This window comes from Lethenteron reissneri, chromosome 26, assembly GCF_015708825.2.
Source record: "Lethenteron reissneri isolate LAM-NWPU_2019-01 chromosome 26, ASM1570882v1, whole genome shotgun sequence".
NCBI classification, from domain to species: Eukaryota; Metazoa; Chordata; class Hyperoartia; order Petromyzontiformes; family Petromyzontidae; genus Lethenteron; species Lethenteron reissneri.
Window position 1 is genome coordinate 2,373,518 of NC_083804.1, and position 20,548 is coordinate 2,394,065.

The 20,548-nt window shown below is 44.6% G+C and overlaps 1 protein-coding gene across 17 annotated transcripts in view; it reads left to right on the forward strand.

Moving 5' to 3' along the window:
- LOC133347466 (myelin transcription factor 1-like protein) overlaps positions 1-20,548 on the forward strand; it is a 277,688-nt gene that overhangs the window by 133,345 nt on the left and 123,795 nt on the right. For 14 of the 17 annotated variants that reach the window (XM_061559746.1, XM_061559740.1, XM_061559744.1 and 11 more), the window contains one exon: positions 15,938-15,992. In XM_061559746.1, the coding sequence (XP_061415730.1) occupies positions 15,938-15,992 (55 nt within the window). Of the gene's footprint in view, positions 1-15,577; positions 15,627-15,747; positions 15,830-15,937; positions 15,993-20,548 lie in introns of those variants that run through there. The other 3 variants (XM_061559731.1, XM_061559733.1, XM_061559734.1) reach the window with 3 other exon arrangements.

Here is a 20,548-nt window from a genome sequence, read left to right on the forward strand (position 1 = left end):
AATTAAACATTGGCATGGACGCTGCTCCCTCTTGCACTCCTGGAGTAATGCCCCTCGTAAAGGGCAGATGGGACGGTGTGTAAATATGACCACTTTTGCTGGTGTTGCTCACAAGCTGATGTTCCTTATATCGGTTTGGTTGACAGACACTTTATTCGAATGTGAGAATAGGGCCCCGGATCTGTGATTTGAAAGCATAAATATCACTGTTTTGAGATGCTTGTTATCACGTAATATTAGCAAGCTGTTCCATTGTATTGTTTTATTCAAAGTTTCACGTTGTTGTTAATGTTTCATGGATGTGTATTGTTATACTGTTTCATGTTTTAACGTGCATTTTTGGAAACTGTTATTGTGTTCGCAACTTGTCAAAGCAGTATTTTAGCGTCCTTCACAAATTGCAATATAGGTTTGTTTTTAAGCAAAGTATTATTTGCTTTGAAAATTGTGCTTTTTTACTTAAGAAGGTCTGAGTCTCAAGACTTTTAAGGTAATATTTCAATGTGTAATCCCAATTTTGTAATTTGCAGGACATTTTTCAGCATTGGGATGTTTGGCCAATGCCCACAACATTGTATATTATTGTTTTAGCTATGGGAAGAAACCAGGAGAACCTGGAAGAAACCGAAGGAGAGAACATACAAACTCCACGCAGACACGGGCCAGAGTCAGAGATCGAACCCAGGCCCTTCTTGCTCTGAGTCACAAGTGTTACCACTGCGCCACTCTGTCACCCATTTACATTGATACTGAAACATATGAAAAGTTTTCGCGATTCATGAGAACGTGCTTTCAACTTCAACTGGTTTTACACTAAAAAGAATGGCAGAGCTCGACATTGCCGAGCCAATAATCTGTGTCGCTCATAGACAGATACAGATATTTCTGTTAGACCAGCGGAGATTTTCCGACTAAGGGTAGATGTGGGGGGAAGACACACTGAGCCTTCTCATGCTGTTGATACCGTCAGGGGAAATCCTTTTTTGTCGCTAAGTGGAAAACACTTTTTAAAGTTTCTCATGCACATCAAAGTTGCATTACCAGGTAAAATAAAGAGCTGGTTTACACCAGGATAAACAAAAAAGAAAAACATTCACGCACAGCCGGATGTTTCCCACGAAGCGGAAACTAGTTGAGCCTCTCAGAAGAAACATGTACGCATGTTCAGCTTTTCAGCACATCCATCGTAAAACCCCAGAAGCTCCGCTAGACCGTATCAATTCCCCACAGCCCGGAATGGGGGTTTACCCAGTCAGTAGCAGCGTCAATGTCGTAGCCTCACGTATGCCTTTGCCTCCGCCTTCAGTTTAGCAGTACTTGAGCAACAACAACAACCGCCATTCACCACTAAGTGGCGGTGACGTCACCACGGCGCTTGTGCCAGGCTATGTGTACGTTGAGGCCATGTGAAGTGTCGAACGCCCGCTGGCAGGAGGTCACGGGGCAGACCCAGCAGGTGCCATGGGTCGACTGATTGAGATGACTGGCAAGGCGATGTTGAATAATCCTTTCCAGGACCTTTCCTGGCACACTGAGGAGTGAGATGCCCCTGTAGTTGTTACAGTCTTTGCGGTCCTCCTTCTTAAAGAGGGGGACCACCAGGACATCCTTCCAATCCTGCGGAACCCGTCCAGTGGTCCAGACTGTTGTGATTTCATGTAGGGCAGTCTGTACACAAACGCCACCCTCCCTCAACATTTCGCTTGGGAGATCATCTTTGCTCGGTGCCTTTCCTGGTCTCAGGCTCTGGATCGTCTTTAGTACTTCCTCAACAGATGGCACCTCAGCCAGCCACTCACAGGGGGTAACTTCTTCCAATATTTGAGGCACCGCAGTCTCGGCAGGGACATCCCCACTTTGTGCCACGTTGTTTTCCAGGCTGAGGGATTTCCCCTCCCCCAGGACCTCACAGAAATGCTCAGCAAATCTGCGAACCTGTTCCTGGGGGTCGGAGATTGGATCACCGTTCTTTCCCCTAATGATGGTAATAGGTGTGGCGCTGCAGGTTACTTTTTTGATGGAATTAAAGAGCGATTTATAATCACGGGACATTGAGGCAGACTCCATCTCCTCGGCAACCCGTGACCACCACCCATCCTTGCAGCGCCTCACGGCTCTCCGAACCTCCGAGCGAAGGCTGCGGTAAGCCTCCTCATTCTCTGACGTGGGATGCTGTAGCCAATGAGAGTGGGCTGCCGCTTTTTCTCAGCCAGCCTGAACACCTCCTCTGTCAGCCAGGGTCTCTGGGGAGGTCTGGACCGTGTACCCAAAGCAGCCATCGTAGCTGCATGAGCCACAGTCCTAAACCTCGCCCATTTACCCTCGACATCAGGAGGAGTCGGTGGACGATGCCAACCCCAGCCGCAAGCGATGATGAAAAATTCTCGCTTGCAACTTTCATCAACTAGCTGAAACTATGCCACTCTGGGTTTTAATGAGGTCCTGGATGTACACCCACCACCGGAGTAGAAGAATGGCAGGCTCATCTTACAGATGACAAGTCGATGGTCAGTGGGCAGATCAGCTCCACGGTAGGTACTGGTGTCAAGGACATGGGCCCGCATCTGCTGTTCTGTCACTATGTAGTCCAGCAGATGTTCTTGCTTGGACCCGGCATGTATCCATGATGTTGTGTGGATGCGCCGATGCCGGAACAGCGTGTTGGTAATTACAAGCCCATGGGCAAAAATCGAGCAGCCTCCTGCCATTGTTATTGAGCTGATCTGGCCCATGCCTTCCAATCATTCCAGACCAGGTGCTAGCATCATGACCAACTAGGGCATTGAAGTCACCCAACAGGATGACTCTATCCCGGGGCTACTTTAGCTAGCACCTGTGACAGGAGGTCATAGAAGGCATCTGACTCATCGGCCTTGCCTGCATCCCTCCACGGATGTTCGTCTACGGTGGGGCCATAAGGAACCACGACCACCACTCCTCGCCTCTGGTTGATGGGAAGGCGAGCCCAAAGTAGCCTGGGGCTTACAGCTTCCCACAACTCACCGCCACGCTCCCACGCCCCCCTCATTTTTTTGTTCAGAAGAAGAGCCACTCCCTGTTGTTTGGCAGTTTCCTGCCCCGAGTAGAGGATTGTCCGCCCCTCATGGGGGCAGGAGCCAGAGCCGGTGCACCGGACCTCCTGAATGCCACAGAGATCCAGGCGGTACTGGTCCAGCTCCCGACAGGGGAGTGGTAGCCTCTCCTCCGCCAAATGGGGTTTGGCCAGGAGACGTCATAGACGCCTGTCCCCCCGGGGCCTCCGGCACAAGCTTAATAAAACATTTTACTCGTAGTTTAGTGGTAATTAATTGAAGGTTCGTGGGGTTACCAGCCCCTCGCACCCGTCCAGAGCCCCCATTTGGCCGCTGTGGTGGTTACAGATGCCATGAGGGGAATGGCCAATTTAAGTTGGCCCTCCCCCCACGGCACTGCCCACCACAGCGTTGCCGTCCAGCACCACGAGGAGGTAGGGGGTTGATTTTGCCGGACTTGAGCACGCAGGATGGCACATGCAAATTGCTGAATTAATCCAGTTGCATGTACTTTGTGTGCCGTTATTAGCGGAAACTTTTTGTCCGCTGTTTCTTTTTTGAATTATTTAGACCTATTATGCCACTGGGCTCGGCACAGCGGCGTAGTGGTTAGCCCACTGCAACCCTGGTGTGATGAGTTAGATTCCCAGACACGGCTAACATCAGAGATGAATGATATCAGAATTCCCCTAATCTGCACCAATTGGTGCTGACCAGTGTGGTGAGGTATGGTCAAACCCCTCCCCCCACCCCCACATGACCAATGTGGGATGACAAAGTATTCATCCAGCAGTGGATGTATATATACTCTGTTGGGATATACATGATTGTAATTATTGTCACAATGGGGTGTGAAATTATTTATTGAAGGGTATATTTATCTGACGTTTATCTTGTAAGAAGAGTGGGGGAAATATCCAAACGTGATGGGAGTTTGCCATTGACTACATTTCTTTAATTTTCGGCGTAATACACTCAATATATATAAAACAGATTATTGAAAAGTAATGAATATTTACATAGCACAGCACCCATCACTATTTCTCACCAATGCTCCGCATAAAAGCTCTTGTCATCTCATTGCTATAGAATATTGCACCACAAGGTGATTGGTCTGGAATAAGATTATGCAGTGTTATTTTGTTTTGCAAATAATAGTTTTTTATTTTTTATAAATGTCTGGGAAATGTGACTCGTGAGTTGAAATCTACTCTTTGGTTGGCTTTAGAATGCTGCACGTTGAGAGTTTATTTGGTACACGGATGGTCTCGTGTAGCCAGTTATTTGACCATTTTACACGGGAGATCCGCGGTGCTGCGTGAGCACAACAACAACAACGACACAAATATCCATAAGTTACTGAACAATAGTTGAGTTCTTGTTCCACTTTTGCTAATTAGTCCTTCCTGACCCAAAAGGTTTCATCCAATGTTAAATAATCATAGCAGGAAGCTTACAATCCTGTGGGCAGTCAACCCACACACGCATATCTCCCTTCCCCTTCTCTCCCCCCCCCGCCAACCCGCATTACCTCTCTCTCCCTCGTCTCTCCCTCTCTCTGCCCCGTCTCTCCCTCTTTCTCCGTCTCACTCTCTCCCCCGTCTCTCTCCCGTCTCTCCCCCATGTCTCCCTCTGTCCCCCGTCTCCCCGTCTCTCGCCCCCTCTTTTCTCCGCTCTACCCCTTTCACAGTTTAAACATTATATTTTATCAATAAGACGCAGTCGGAAGGGCAGAGCTCTTCCCGAAGACTTATATAATGTGCTGCACTTATTACACACGTGTGACAAGCTTTTAAAGAGACCCAGAATAAATACACTTTCATTGTGACTTCTGTTTCATCTAAATGGGATCCCTTCTATATGAATTAATGTTTATTGGCTGTTAAGTAGTTTACCTTTAGGTTTATCTTCCTTTTATCTGAGGCAATTACATTGTCGAGAATGACTGAACTGCACTCAGCAGTAAATACATTTATATTCTTTGGGTCTGTCGGTAAAGTCACGTAGATAGGTTCAAAGAAAATAACAAAAATAATTAAAAACTACGACGTTTCGATCACAACACAAGCGATCGTCATCAGGAGGCAAAAAAGAGGGGGAAAGCTGCTGAGGCAGACTGTTTTAAAGGTTTAAAATGGGTGTAGCCCAAGGGTCATAAACGAAGTAGGCAGGGCTAGTGATGTTAATGTGAGCAATTAGCATGTTCATGTAAGATCAGAGGGCGACCTCCACAACGAGTGCGCGGAGGTGGCTATGTTAATGTGAGAGTTTAGCATGTTAATGTGAGAGTTTAGCATGTTAATGTGAGAGCTTAGCATGTTAATGTGAGATCACAGAGCAGCAACGTAGAGCTCGGTGAGCGAGGTGGCTGTGTTAGTGTGGGAAATTTTATGTGTTAACGTAAAACCAGAGAGCCGAAAATAACAACTAACATCGGAAGGTGGTGGTAGGATGGGAACACCACAGCCAGCTATGACTTAAACTGGTTCATAACGTACTTCCAATGATTGCTCAGTTTATACCCATCTTCTCTATTGAAGTTGTGTCTGTATATGTGGGTGGCTTCATGAACAAATCTTTGCTGATAGCCAGTGGGTTTGCAAAGTACCGTCGTCTTAGTGAAATCAATTTCGCGTGAGCCCACCGCGTTAAAACAATGATCAGCCACGGCCGAGGTATTGGTCCTACCGTGTTGCAGATCTGCCTTCTGTTCGCGAACACGGTCCGAGACATGTCGCTTAGTTTCCCCAATGTAACTACTGCCGCAGACACAGCTTAGTTTGTAGACGCCGGGTTCTTGCATGTCAGGGATCCTGTCCTTCACAGATGGGATCAGATCACGAATTTTATGTACTGTGTTAAATCGAACTTGGATCTTGTGTTTGGAGATCTTTTTGGTGACCCTTGCTATGTATGGCAAGGTGATGGTATTGATTGGGTCCTCAGATGGTTCTTTCCCAATGGATGGGGTGATAGCTTTACGGATTGTGTCATCTGAATATCCATTCATCTTGACTTCAATAATTTCAATGGTGTCAGCTACAGAAACTTTGCTAAACAAAGAGACTACATCGAAACTAACGAGCAAATCACCTGGAGATAATGAGATGTCCTTAATGCTACCAAGTGAGCTGAGCTAAGTACAGCTGAGGTGGTCTTACCAGTGAAAGATCTAATAGTCAACTATTACATATTTTAACCCATTATATTTTTCACCTGATGACGATTGCTTGTGTTGCGATCGAAACGTCATGATATTGTTATTATTTTATTAATTTTATTATTTTTCTATCTACATGGCTTTACCGAAAGATCCATAGAATATGAATTCCTGCTGTTACGAAAGCTTTAAGTCGGTGATGATATTGTTGGTTTTCGTAACGAGGCTGTTGGTGTGATCTCTTAAATTTGTTGCATAGCTACCATCATTAAGTAGGTCCTGAATTTTGTTATTGTATGTGCTTTTGTCCATGATGACTGTGGCATTGCCCTTGTCGTCTGAGAGGATGACGATGTCAGCTCTCTATTTTAATTGTGAAAGCTAAAAAAAAGGAAGATGATATCGTCATCCTCTCAGCCCGGTTTAAACTGAGCAATCATTGGAAGGACGTTATCAACCAGTTTAAGTCATAACTGGCTGTGATGTTCCCATCCTACCACCTTCCGATGTTTGTTGTTATTTTCGGCTCTCTGATTTTACGTGAACAGGTAAAATTTCCCACACTAACGCAGCCACCTCGCTCGCCAAGCTCGACGTTGCTGCTCTGCGATCCTCCATGAACATGCTAAGCCCTCACATTAACATAGCCACCTCCGCGCACTCGTTGTGGAGGTCGCCCTCTGATCTTACATGAACATGCTAATTGCTCACATTAACATCACTAGCCCTGCCCACTTCGTTTATGACCCTTGGGCTACACCCATTTTAAACCTTTAGAACAGTCTGCCTCAGCAGCTTTCCCCCTCTTTTTTAGCTCCTGATGACGATCGCTTGTGTTGTGATCGAAACGTCGTAGTTTTTTGTTCTTTTCTTGTTATTTTCTTTGAACCTATCTACGTGACTTTACCGAAATACCCAAAGAATATGATTTCCTGCAGTCACGAAAGCTTTAAGTCAGTCAATACATTTACAAACAACTCGGAATGAAAACAACAATACGAAATTAAACCTTGCTGTTATGTCCTCTGATTACCTCTAATGAGACCCAGCACTGTTAAAGTCTGACGTCACTGCGTGTGAAGCAGACTGGAACCACAGAGTTGCATTGAGCAGAGAGACCTGTAGACTCCAGGGTCAAGGAAAAGTATACTTAAATAGCGGTGCAAATGGTGTGAACAAGCGATAATGGTACACACAGTCGCCATTAAAGAATGCAGGGCCATTACATGGAGTACAAGACAATTAAATGCAATTTTAGAGAACACAATAACCTTTGAAATGTTTGTCCTTAAAAATCTAGATGATTGCAAAACACCAATAGACTTGTCCGAGGGAATCCGCAAGACACGGCACATTTGCGAATAAAAGAGGTGTGATTGCGTTTGTAAATTTTCTTAACTGACATAAATTCGGGATAACCGCATTTTCAGATGTTCAAACATTTACACATATGTTCGTTAGTCGGTGAAACAATCAGCGATTTTTCGTATTGGCAAAAGCCACTTTTCTGTTGATGTCAAATCAGGGTAAAATAGCGACGGAACCCTCATATAAACAGTTCTCCACTTTTCATTTGAAGCGGTTTCCGCTGTGCGGAGAGGTGTTTGTGCACACGAGCCGTGCATGCCACCACAATGCACGCACGCAACGTTTCACTTCTTTCACACCCTACGTAGCCAACCGTGGCTATTCGGAGGTGTGGGGGGGAGAGGACAACGAATTAAACACAAAAAGCAATTCTGAACAAATTCGTTTTCAACCTCGATGATTTAAAAGTGGATGGCTCCAGCGCCTTCCTAATAGTGAAAGGAAGAACGTTCCAGACGGCCACGGAAGTGCACCTGAAAGCACGCGATGCGGTGGCCGTATTTGTTCGATGGGCGGCCAGAAGCCGCCACTGCGAGGATGACCAGAGTTGCCGTGCTGGTTTATGCTCCTTGGCGAGATCAGCAAGGTATTGTGGTTCATTTGTGGCGAGCACTTCGTGTGTAACGGGGTAGGCCGGGCAGGGAGAGCGCAGAGGTCCAGGTTTTCGTGGCTTCTGTCAGGGTCGTATGATGAATGCTACGAATGAATGAACGTACTGCGTGAACTTTTGTTAATCCGCTGTTGGATTAATTCCTCCCCATGCCACGTCGACCTTGGTGGTTGACCACATTTCACCACGTTGATCGGTGTGAATAGTGGAGATGTCCAAATTGATTATCAAATAGCCTTGAGCAAGTGGTGGAAATTCCACATTCCCATGGTGTGGTTACTCTCTCTATAGAATCGAACTTTAGACGTCCTGGCTGGATTATGGAGCACAAGATATTTGGTGTTAAATAATGTATCTACATTCGCAAAAGGCCAGATATGAATATATGCTGAAGAATGTTTATTGCTCAAGATGTTTTATTGTTTTGTTGTTGTTGTTGAAGACGCATTATTGTCTCGACAGCAATGGAGAACATGTCCAGCGTTGTTCTTGCACGGCTCTGGCAGCAGGACGTGAATCGATGGCTCAGGAGGCTGTTGCCAGCTTACTCGCCTCACGAACTCGAACGTTTCAAATTCACTTTCTCGTTGGAGGTCACCTGCACCTCATCATACCTCAAGGTTGATTAAATGAGGACGATTTTAAATGAGGTCAACGCTTGTTGTCCCGTGGAGAGATTGGCACCCGTAGCACCAATGCGAATGTTCCACCACTGACTGAGGCCTATCAACCGAGCTAAGCCCTGCCCACTCATTTATTTGTACACTGAGAGACACTTTTATTTTTTATCAACGAAGTCAACATACACGCTGGAGTGGCGGTACAATGGCCAGCGCACTGCACTCAAAACCTAGCCACCACAGTTCAATTCCTGGCCATGGCTGATGTCAGTGGCAAGTGGCATCACACTGGGAAGACAAAGATGCCAGACATAACCCCCCCCATGTACTTTAATATCACTTTCGTCTACAGTCTACAAGGCTACATGGTGGATCTTTGTATTTGTGTGTCAGGAGTAAGGGACTAATTGGTTGGCTTGGGCCCTGGTGGGGTCTTCACAAGAGCGTTATGAAACCTTTGGGGGGCTTTTTTTTATTTCCCTGCCTCCGTCTTAGGATTGTGTGCATTCCCGATGGAAACGTGGGCTCAGTCTGATTTCATTGCTATTGGGATTTCTGGGTGAATGCAGCAGAGCGCACTATTACTGTCACTTTTAATAAACACATGGGTGAGGCCTGTACGGTGGTGCAGTCATGGAAAGCTTAACAGCTTTTAAAACCTGTTAATGATGTGCATTTTAATATTCAGTAATTGCTACAAAAGTTCTGAACTTGTTCTAATTTTGTGATTGGCAGCATCGAGCCTCTTGCAAAACCATGCGAAACAGCATTATACAAATTTTAAGATGTGCATTGGCCATTGTTAAACAAAAAAATATTATATCTTGTAACCTATTGCATGTATTACTTGTCAGAATGCACCGTAAATATGTGATTATTTTCAGAAAAAAATGTTAATTACATTCGAGAAATTATATCGGCAATCGTGGTGAAGCAGACATAATTCACTGCGGCAGCATTTGCTCTAGAAGTGCATCCACCCAATACAACAGCGACAACTGCTGTTCGCCACTAAGTGGCGGTGACGTCACCACGGCGCTTGTGCCAGGCTAGGTGTACTTTGAGGCCACGTGCCATGTCGAAGGCTTGCTGCGGGAACGAGATCAGGGGACAGGGTCCAGGTACCATGCATTGGCTGAGGTGACTGGCAGATGCAGCACCTGTGTTGCCCCGCTGTGCCACCTCGCTGCCCGGCGCTCCGCTCGTTGTCGTGAGCGTCGCTCTTCTGCCCTCCGCTGTTGTTGGAGGGTGGCTGCCTCCAACTGCCCAGTAACAGCACAATCGTGTACTATACCCGCACCTCCGATGAGCATGGTTGCCTATGTACGGTGCGAAAACAGTTCAACAATTATATACAAATGGCATTTATAGGTTTTATGCTTCATTCAAAGGTTGATGATAACACGAGCCATGGGGGAGTTTATTAAGGAAATGAAGTTTAAGTGAATAATGATACAATTTTAAATGACTTGGCAATGTCTGAAATATGGTGGAGTGATAGAGCACTGGTTGGCGCACTGACATTTATGAATGCACAAAGCTGATAACCTCGGTTATCACGGGTGCGATACGAGTTCAAATCCCCGCCTTGGCTAACATCAGTGGCAAGTGAAATTTGTACTGATCCTGGGCATCCCTTCTTTACCAATTTGCACTCACTAGCGTGGTGAAGTATAGTCAGGCAAACCTCCATGACTTTCATCGAGCAGTTGGTAGACAGAGGCTTTTAAAATATAATTAATGTCCGAGACATTTTAGATTCACAGCTTGGCAGAAATCTAATGTATGTATAAAATATAAATACCATAGGAGTGTATATGGCCATTACTATGGTCATTATCCTGCAATACGGTTCCTACATATTGGGGTGAAATTCTTACTGCCACGGTGAGAGCGACCACAGCATGGGCGCCGCTGCAAGATTGATGATGAGGCACCCTGCCCTTTTATTATCGGCATGGTGCACATGCTTCATTACGCCTGTCTGTCTGCCTGCCTGCCTGCCTCCCGCGCTGGCAGAGAATGCCTCCCGCGTGCAATGCCCTGAGCTCAGCCAGCCAGTCTGGGCAGGCGCTGAGAAATCTGCTGTCGGTTGCACAATTCACGCGGACTCTGCCAACCGCAGCCGGCAGTGGAGGTAAGGGGATGTGAGCTCAGATGGATACCGTTTGCATCGAGCTGACCAGTTTGGGTTGTGTCCATCGATGGGCGTCAGTTGATGCTTCGTTATGACCGGGTGACGAAAAAATTGCGTCTGAAAAGTCGTGCTGGATCAACAGAGAAAGGAAGGGGTTGTTGGGAAGGGAAGGAGGCTGCGAGAAATTTGGTTTGTGTGACATGAAGCAAGAATACGATTATTTCGCTTCTATGTTGGAAATCATTTAACCTTTCTTTGTTTAACTCCTGCATATTCCTGGAAGTTGAATTTCATGAAAAGACTGTTATACGTTCAAATGTATGTAAATTAAAGAGAAAGTGTGATATTTTAATAACACAAGGCACCCGAGAAGACAGCTGGATTAGAGATGTGAATTATATATTGGGTAGGTTGTATTTTTCCTGCATAGAACCTTTTAAGGTCCCTATGATATTTGATGCTACTATACATTCACACATCTTTTGGCGACGTGATGTACTTTGATATTTAATTTAAATGTACAGTACAAAGCGCCCAAAGCTAAACCGGGCCTAAATGTGAAGCCTCATGCTCCGCTGCAACCCACGCGTCTGTGTTCATTGGGACACACATATCCCTGGCACCCATGCATGCGGCTGCGCTTGCTCATGTACTAACCATGGCACCTGCCATACTTATAATCAAAATTGCAATGCATTCATCAATAACACTGCCCTAACAGGATACGTATATATGTAATATGTGACATTTTGGGCAATGCTCCTTCTTCATAGCAGAGAAAATATGTAAAGTTGTTGTTTGTGTCTGTGCGCCACTGCCAATGCAGTAGCACAAAACATTTATCATCGGGCTTGATGTATCGACCTATATGCCACCTACATCATGCATCCTCCACTACAATTAGACGTAATCTCACATTGTGTGTGAGTGTCCCGTTAAGTTGGCTGTAGCTTATCACTTGTAATTAGAATGCGACATTGGAGGTAGTTAAGTATTATTATTTTATTAGAAACCACGACACATTCAGGCCATCTCGGAGGAAATCGCCACCAGCGTTTTTCACTGGGCAGTCTTTGAATGCATCATGATGCCTCCTTTGCCAGTACCAAAATATACTAATAGGGGTTTTCCCCTTTTTTTGGCAACAAAACTGACACTTTTTTGCAAGGAATCATGTTAATATTAACCACAATACGTGCAGTCAAATGCAAACAAAAAACAATACTCTGATAATTTATGCATTGTCTTTGAAATTGATTGGTCCACACCAGAGTCAGCTTTTCCTAGAGCCTAGTCTCATATGGTAAATTATCAGAGTATTGGTTTTTGTTTGCATTTGCCTGCAAGTATTGTGGTTTTTGTAAGCATGATTCCTTGAAAAAGGTGTCAGTTTTGTTGCTAGAAAAAAGGGGGGAAACCCCTATTAGTAGTCTTTGAAGGCACCATTTTTCTGTCGTCGTCCGGCCAGAATCTGTCACTCTGTGCCAGTTCCGGACAAACGCCGCCAGAGTCGAATGCCGAATGACTATTGCCCCAAACTGGCCTGCGCCACGGCCTTCAGGGTATGCAACATTGTCGCGCGTAATGTGAACACGTTAATAATAATAATAGCACTGTGTGTTGCTTGACCTGCGCTTGTGAGACTCACTACAGCACTATATATACCCCCCATAATTGTATACATTAGATGTTTGAGCGTGCACATAAATGTGTACAAATGTGTACATGTACGTGCACACTCAAACATGCTGTTACCTAAATGCGTCGGTGTGCGATACCTCCATATCGATACGGTTTTATGAGTTCCACGATGCGTTGAATCAATTGGAATTGGCTACACGTGATCATTTGGACAAATATACCCAGACAGCACTGCATTCCAAGTCTGTGTAGAATGTGCGAGGTTGTTGGCCTTCTCTCTCTCTGTGTGTGTGCGTGCTCTCGTCTTGTCATGATTATCGTTGCTGTGAAAAGCTGCTTCGCACTGGTTCCGTGTCCCACCTGCCAATATTTGACGGACCGTGGACCTGCGCTGTTAGAATATTGATCAAATTATGTTGAGCATACAATGCCTCTTTGATTGATTGTGTATTGAAAGCAATAGGATCAATATGCAGGGTGTACATGGAGGAATCATTCATTATTAATTAATCATTATTCGCAATAACATGGTTGCTCAACCTATGGTATGACAAAGATTTCATCAGAGTGTTGTAGTTTAGTCTTTGTAAACTCGCGCATGCTTTTTGGTGCTTGTGCAATTTGTACTCATTATTCTTAATTAATGTTTATTTCTTCAATGATTTTTGTCGTGACTTCATTAACTTTTCTCTATCTTACTCTGGTATTCTGTATCGTATTTATTGTTGAAGTAACTTTCTGACCTACCTCCTACTGGGCATCTGTGAAAAAGAGCTTTATAGCTCGTCAGATTCCTCCAGTATAAATAAATTAAGAGATGAAAAGGTCCAAGCCTCGGGCTGTTGTTCTAGCAACTTACTGACTGTGTGGCCTCGCAGGTTCAAACCAAGCTGGCTGTATTGTTATTTAGTTAAACAGTACAATTAAATATGCATTATAATTTGTTATGTCCCAGTAACCGTAGTTGCATTAGTGATTAATGTTAACATACACGTAATAAAGGAAGGTTTCTGTTAACTATTAAACCCACTGCACCCCATACGTTTCATTTTCTAGACGACTTTGAACACAACCTTGAATTCCCAAGCAGGAGAGCTAACCTGGCGAGCAGCAGAGCAGTTTATAATTAATAATTAACACGCTCCGTAATTAATACACTGTAATTAGCTTTTACTATTTTTACACTCATTAACAACTAAAAGTAATACGGTTTTTTTATTGTTGGGCTAAGTAAATAAATTAAAGCAATATACTCCAATGTGTAATTTTATAATTTGATCTCAATTAAATCAGATCAGATTCTACTAACTATGATCCGCTGATTGGATAAAGATCAGTTCAAGGGTGTATTTGGGGCTGCTCAAATTATCTTGGATTCGTTCAAGCACGCACCCCTGATCAATTTAATTTCACAAAATAAAAATCTTGTTATAAACAAAAACCGTTTCCAATGACCATTGTTATGATGGTGATGTCGCAGCCCTTTCTCACAGCACTGCCTCCACAGGCCTTGGTGGTCTTATGAGGTTGTTTGACGACACGGGACTTAATGCTGCTCCATGTTGGACCGGTTTTAGATATCGCTCATCCCCAAAGCGAGCCGTGGCTGGGAATGTAAAGTCTCGTCACCAGATTTCGTAGCGCGACGCAGTGCATTCACCACTCCCGTGCCACCACTTCACCCGCAGTTATAATATTCAGCCACGGGTCAATCCACTGCTGGATGAAGTTCTCCCCCAGCCAACTGCACCTCTCACGATCCTGCCATGTAATAGTCCACCTAGCAACCTGCACTCGAGGAGCTGACTTCATCCCCTGGATGGACGTATCTCGTATGCGTTCCATTCATTGGCTGCCCCTCCGTTATTACTCTCGACCATCGTTCATCGTCCCTGACAGCGACGAGTCCTGTCCAAGCCCACTTCTCTTAACAGTTAGGACGATGCCATTTTTTCTCGCAGTGTAATCCCAAGGTTGGCAATCTCTCCATATTTCTTTGCGGACTCTGTGCCATTAACGACCATGCCTCTGAACCGTACCGCACATCGGGGTAGCAACGCGTTCGAGTCTAACCTTTCTTCGCGAGGCACGCTGCTGCGCTACTCTGCATTCCCACACGCGGCATCCCCCAGCGCACTCCAGTCTGCTGTCGTCCGACTAATTAGTTCCAACGTTGTGACCCGGGGCGTCCTTCAGGAGCTTTCCCGTAATGTTCGCAGACTCTGCTGGAGTTTCCATCCGTGTCCCCTCCGACAGATGAATTTGTTTCACGAACTTGTGCTGTTTTGCTCGGGGTTTACCTCGCGTTAAACTCAGCGGCCCTCTTCATTAAGCTGTTTATAACGCGTCTTGCTGGCTCGTTCCCATCGGATGCAACGATGACTATGCCGTCAGAAAATCTGAGATGGAAAATATTAATTACGATGGGTTAATTACATGACTACGTTTTTAACGTACGTCATTTTCCCTTAAACCCATTCGCTTTTGACGTGCTCACTTGCTTCCGCCAGTGTTAGCAGTACAGCAGGTTTTTTTTTTGCTGTTGTCCTAAATGAATAAACTACTGTGTGCTGTAGTAAGCTTTGATGATTATTACTGATTGGCGTAAATTATGGACTTACCTTGTCACATTATGTTACGGCAGTCGCGTTAACAGCGTACACAACGGGCACAATGAGTCACAAGCAGTCCACGTGATTGAAAAAGTCAATGAATGCTCCGAGTAAGAAGAAGAAGCAAAAAAAAAACGACCTCCGCCGTTTGACGAAGACGCCGCCGGGAGTGCGAGAGCATCTCGCGTGGCCACTCGCTCGCTCGCTCGTTCGCTCCTCATCCTGCGTGCTTCTCCGGGCAGTGCTGCACTCTGTTGGGCCCCGTGTCAACGACAGCGCGCACACGGAACGGCCGGGGGGCCCGGACAGCCGGCAATGCAATAACCCCCCCGCCCCCACGCCGCCGGCGATGTGTAGGCGCACAGAGCCGCCAGACAATCTCACACAGCCTCACGCCCTTGCTGATGGCCACCTAACGTGGACAAAGCTGATGCGTGTGTGAGCGAGTGAGCGCTGCCCTGCTGCCACTAAACATCACAATGTTAATACGGTCTTGAGCCGGTTTGCAAAAGGGCATTGATTGCCGAGCCTTGCAAAGCTCGGTTGCTTTGCTGAGACGATGCGTATTTAGCATTTGTGACTGTGGGGAGACAATTTGGGTCTTTTGCCTTTGCTTACGGTGCAAAAATTGAGTTCCAGTGCTAATTATGTGGGTAAACATGTCTCTGATATCATGAAATACTGACCCGTTATTTCTGTTATTCTGATATGTTTTTCTAACACGCGTGTTTGACTGTTTTCCATTGTTCCCTGGCAGATGGAATTTGGTGCTGGGGTTAGAAGATATTACACTCAGCCGAAAGGGCTTGTGGGTAAGACTGCATTCGCACACATTAAACACGGTAACTGCGCCGTGTATACAATCATAGGCAAAGGTTCGTTTGGTCAGAGGCTGACTTAAAATCTTGTATGGCTAAACTATCTGGCTAATACAGAGTTCAGTGGTCACATGTTTAAATGCACTTTTTTCACGCCGTATTTTATTGCATAGTGATGTAAAAAAAAGTGTTATTGTTTTATCTGTTAAGGGTTTTATTCACTTTTATTCATCCAGCGTTTTTGTAAGGGTTGGGCCATTTTATGTAAAGTGCTGTCAAGCAGTTTGTGAATGGCGCTGTGTAAAATATGTTTCATGGGCGCGTGTTGTAATTCACGATTTTAATTTATCCTTTCCCTGTCTGTCTTTTCTTCCGAGATGAGTCGTAAGAAAGTGGCCCGATTGCATCAGGAACGAATACAAAGCTGATATTCAGTTCCCATCCTGCTGTAATAGAGCTCGCTTATTACCAATACATACACACGCCAGACTGATAGTTAATGTAACACTACATGAATATGGTCAAAATACTAATAAACAAGTAGGAATATAATAAATTAATCGTCCTCGCGATTCGATAAATTGCCACACGATTCAGTTCGATTGATGTGTTGCTATTGTAGTGAGTGTAGCACCTCTAGCGGATGTAGTATTTTAATGAACCAATGACATGCAACTACATACCATTTAAAACTAATCAATTCTGACACGCACCATTCTATGCGTGTGTCATGAGTGTCTTAATTAATTTTAATTGATGCACGGTTACATGCCTGCAAAACAGTGAGGTGTTTCTATCAACACTCTCGTGACTTACCACTCGAGCGGTTTATCAGTTTTACGTGACAGGATTTTCTCAGCCTTACACACGTGTCCCTTTTTTACGGGCGCGTAAAAGTCAGGCGTATTCGACTAAAATCAGCCGGTATGGATGGTATGCCGCCAATAGTTTCCCATAAAGTCTCCCTTAAACGCCTTCCGTTATCTGGCGTCCATTTAATCTCTTGCCGTCATTTAAAGTCTGTCACCACGATGAAACTTTGCAATCAAAACGAAACTTGTACATGATCCCGAGTCGTTCCCCACCACCACCACTCCCACGTGCAATTAACAATATGGTGGCGGCCACAGCCATTTTGTAAAAGTGACTTTGCTTACTGGTTGCCCAAGTGTGGTCGTTTGACATTGCATCCCACAGTGGGATCACGATACATACTGTACATAAGTAAATATATGTATATAATTATTGTTCTTGACATTGCTACAACCTCTAACCACGTGTGGGTCATGAGGATTATTTTTTTAAACGTTCACAATGTTTTGTTGATGGGATCTTATCACAATATAAACATCTCTGGAGCTAATAATAGGGGTTTCTCCCTTTTTTCCTGGCAACAAAACTGATGTTTTTACAAGGATTCATGTCTGCATTAACCACAATACTTACGGTCAAAATGCAAACAAAAACACACTATGATAATATATGCATTGTCCTTGAAACTGATTGGTCCACACCAAGGGACGGCTTTCTTTTGAGCCTCGACCCAATTGGTGCTTGACCAGAGGACGCCAAAAGGCGTACAGCTCAAAGACAATGTACTATCAAAGTAATGAGGGCTCGGGGTGAGCATCTACATCATTAGACCTCCTTTGCCATTACCAAAATATAATAATAGGGGTTTTCCCATTTTTTTCTGGCAACAAAACTGAAACCTTTTTACAAGGATTCATGTCTGCATTAACCACAATACTTGCAGTCTGGAGCTCTTTGTGGTTAAGCTGTTTATCCTACTCTGCTTTTTGCATGATGATTATTTTTTGCAAACGGCCATAAATCCAATTAATCATTTTATTGACAACTCATACCTCTCACACTTAATACAGTTTTCATTCCTGGTTAACAAGCTCCCAACAAATCCATGGCTTGCAAAACAACTCCTGATTCACTCAGAGCCAATGTTTATTTGATCCTGTATTGTGGATTTGTCAATATTGTTCAGTGTCACCTGAATATTTTTTTTACCAATGCATGTATTTATTACGAAAACTGCAATGGCTCATGCTCATCGTCTGTCTAACGAGAAAATGAGGGACAGCTACTTCACCGTTCCACACCTTAGTAGAGTGGAATAATTATTTGCATGCCCTCAAGTATTACGTGTATCTAATCCACCACAGACTTCAGCGTACTGTTTTACTAGTTATTTCATAGTCCACGCCATAGCACATCTTACCTGATCTCGTTGATGACTGTACATGATATATTTTTTAAAAAGAATCGCATGCATCCAGTACAGATTGCAAGAGGTCGTCATCCTTGGTGCGACGTATGTATATCTAGGTTGAACTTCTTTCGCACCGTACGTAGGCAACCATGCTAATCAGGGGTGCGTGACATCGCCAGCGAGCCAAGGGGGTTTCGTAATTTGAATAGTGTGTACCTGACAGCTATAAGCAAAGACAAACAGGAATACCAAGGAGGATTTTACCATTTTAGATTAACACCATTCACGTAACCCACCACCGATTAGTTCCCGCACCTCCGATCAGCACGGTTGGCTACGTACGGTGCGAAATAAGTTCAACACACATGCCTTGTAATTACTGTAATGTGCGTTGCAGTTTCAATTGAAGTATATAGCTAAATATTTAAAAAAGCGAAATTTTTCTGAAAATGAATACATCCATAAATATATAATTCGTATTGGAAGTGATTATTCTGTTGGATGAGTGTCAAACACCTCTTAAATGCTCCAACGTTCTGAGAAAAATGCTCAGAAATTGTGGCATTTTCCAAACGGGGAAATTGGCTGTAATTTCGTTGCATGGAACCGTTCGAATTTCGGGGCAGTGGATTCATCTCTCCTCATTTGAATCCGCTTGGAATGCCATTTTGCAGTGCTAACCTTCCTGTGGTGGTAATGCATAACCACTGTACGTACTTATTATGAAACAGTCCATCAGAGCAGAATGTAGGTCAGCAGACATGCTGCAAATTGTCCCCATTGTTTGGTAGTACACTGGTGCACTACACATGTTTGAAGTATCCATATCATGACTTGAATAACAAATTGAACACGATACTCAAAACAAGTTTAATAATGTTAAGCACGTGCTGTTAGCCCACTACCTTTGACTCGTTGCAGTAATAGTAATGTCCAAGAATGTGGTGCAGTGGAACACACACACACATTCTCAAAGTCGTGAGTCCTACTATACATTATAGATGAGTGCAACGCGCACTCCTTTATTGATGCTATAGATCAACACCGTTACACAACTCTTACATAACTTTTATGTAAGAACAGCAGCAAGTGGGGAGTCAAATCTTAACCAGTCCTGCACCACATTCTGCACCAACCATCACTGGCTAGCATGGTCAACTATTGTCAAGCTACCCCCCGTGACTAACACAGCGTGAGGTAGGCCTTCATCCTGCAATGGATTGACAAAGATCTACAACTAAAATAACCGATTGGTATGTCAACATTTTAACGCTTTCTCAAATTGTCCAAATCGACGCTTTGCAAAACGAAGCACACGTCGGATGTATCTGCCTGCGTCGATGTGCGCACAATATCCAGCCACGTGATGCTGCTCACACTGAGAAGTTTGCAATTTCAAATTCTCAGTGACTCGGCCAAGCATCCACCCGGGGCTGGGAACACGGACTATCACGTTGTGCACAGCAAAGAGCGGTCATCCTATAAACGAACTCATCCCTCTTAAGATAAAGTGGATTTTTACAATGCCGTACTGACGCAAACATATCAACAATATTTTATCACCTTAAATATATGTGTGTGTATGCCGTGCTTTTACGCCTTCGTCAAAGGTATGTTGTAATCCATTGTTTGCCGTCTACTTCTTAGGAAGGCAGGCATAAGATAAATGTCACGTGCAACGCAATTACCCTCAGTGCATTACCCAGAACCGAGAGCACACCAGTGAATGGCATTAAAATACACATCTTGAAATTATAATTGGGAATTATAAATGTATTTAAATTTAACCGTATTTCAAGAAGTCGGCATAATAAGGGCAGGGCAGGTGCGAGTTGAGAGGGCATGTGAGGAGGGAGTTGTGATGAAGGATTGTGAAAGAGGATTATTCAATATGTACTTGTTTGCATGAGCAGGTCTTGGGGGTGGGTGGGTGTCCAGAAAGCAGTGGTGTAGCGGATAGCGCTACGCTGCGTGACGAACCCGGCGTACCGACTTCGACTCCCGCTCACGGCCAACACCATTGACGATTATCTCAACCGGTGCTGGGCTTCACCTAGGTCGACTGAGCCTCAACTGAGTACCTGGTGCGATGTGTAAACATCATCACCTGGGAGATAAAGGCGCCCGGGTGTGATGTTGGCCACCCAACTCCTCGTGTGCCGCGCCAGCCTTCATGGGTCTGTTAAGACGATACGGGGGATCTTTGTCTTTTGTCCAAAGAAAGACATCTGCAATGTGGCATATGTAAAAAAGAGATGTAGGTTAATATATCGGCAGAGTCTTTAACTTGGACTTGAGTTAGGGACGTGAATCCAGATGCTTATAG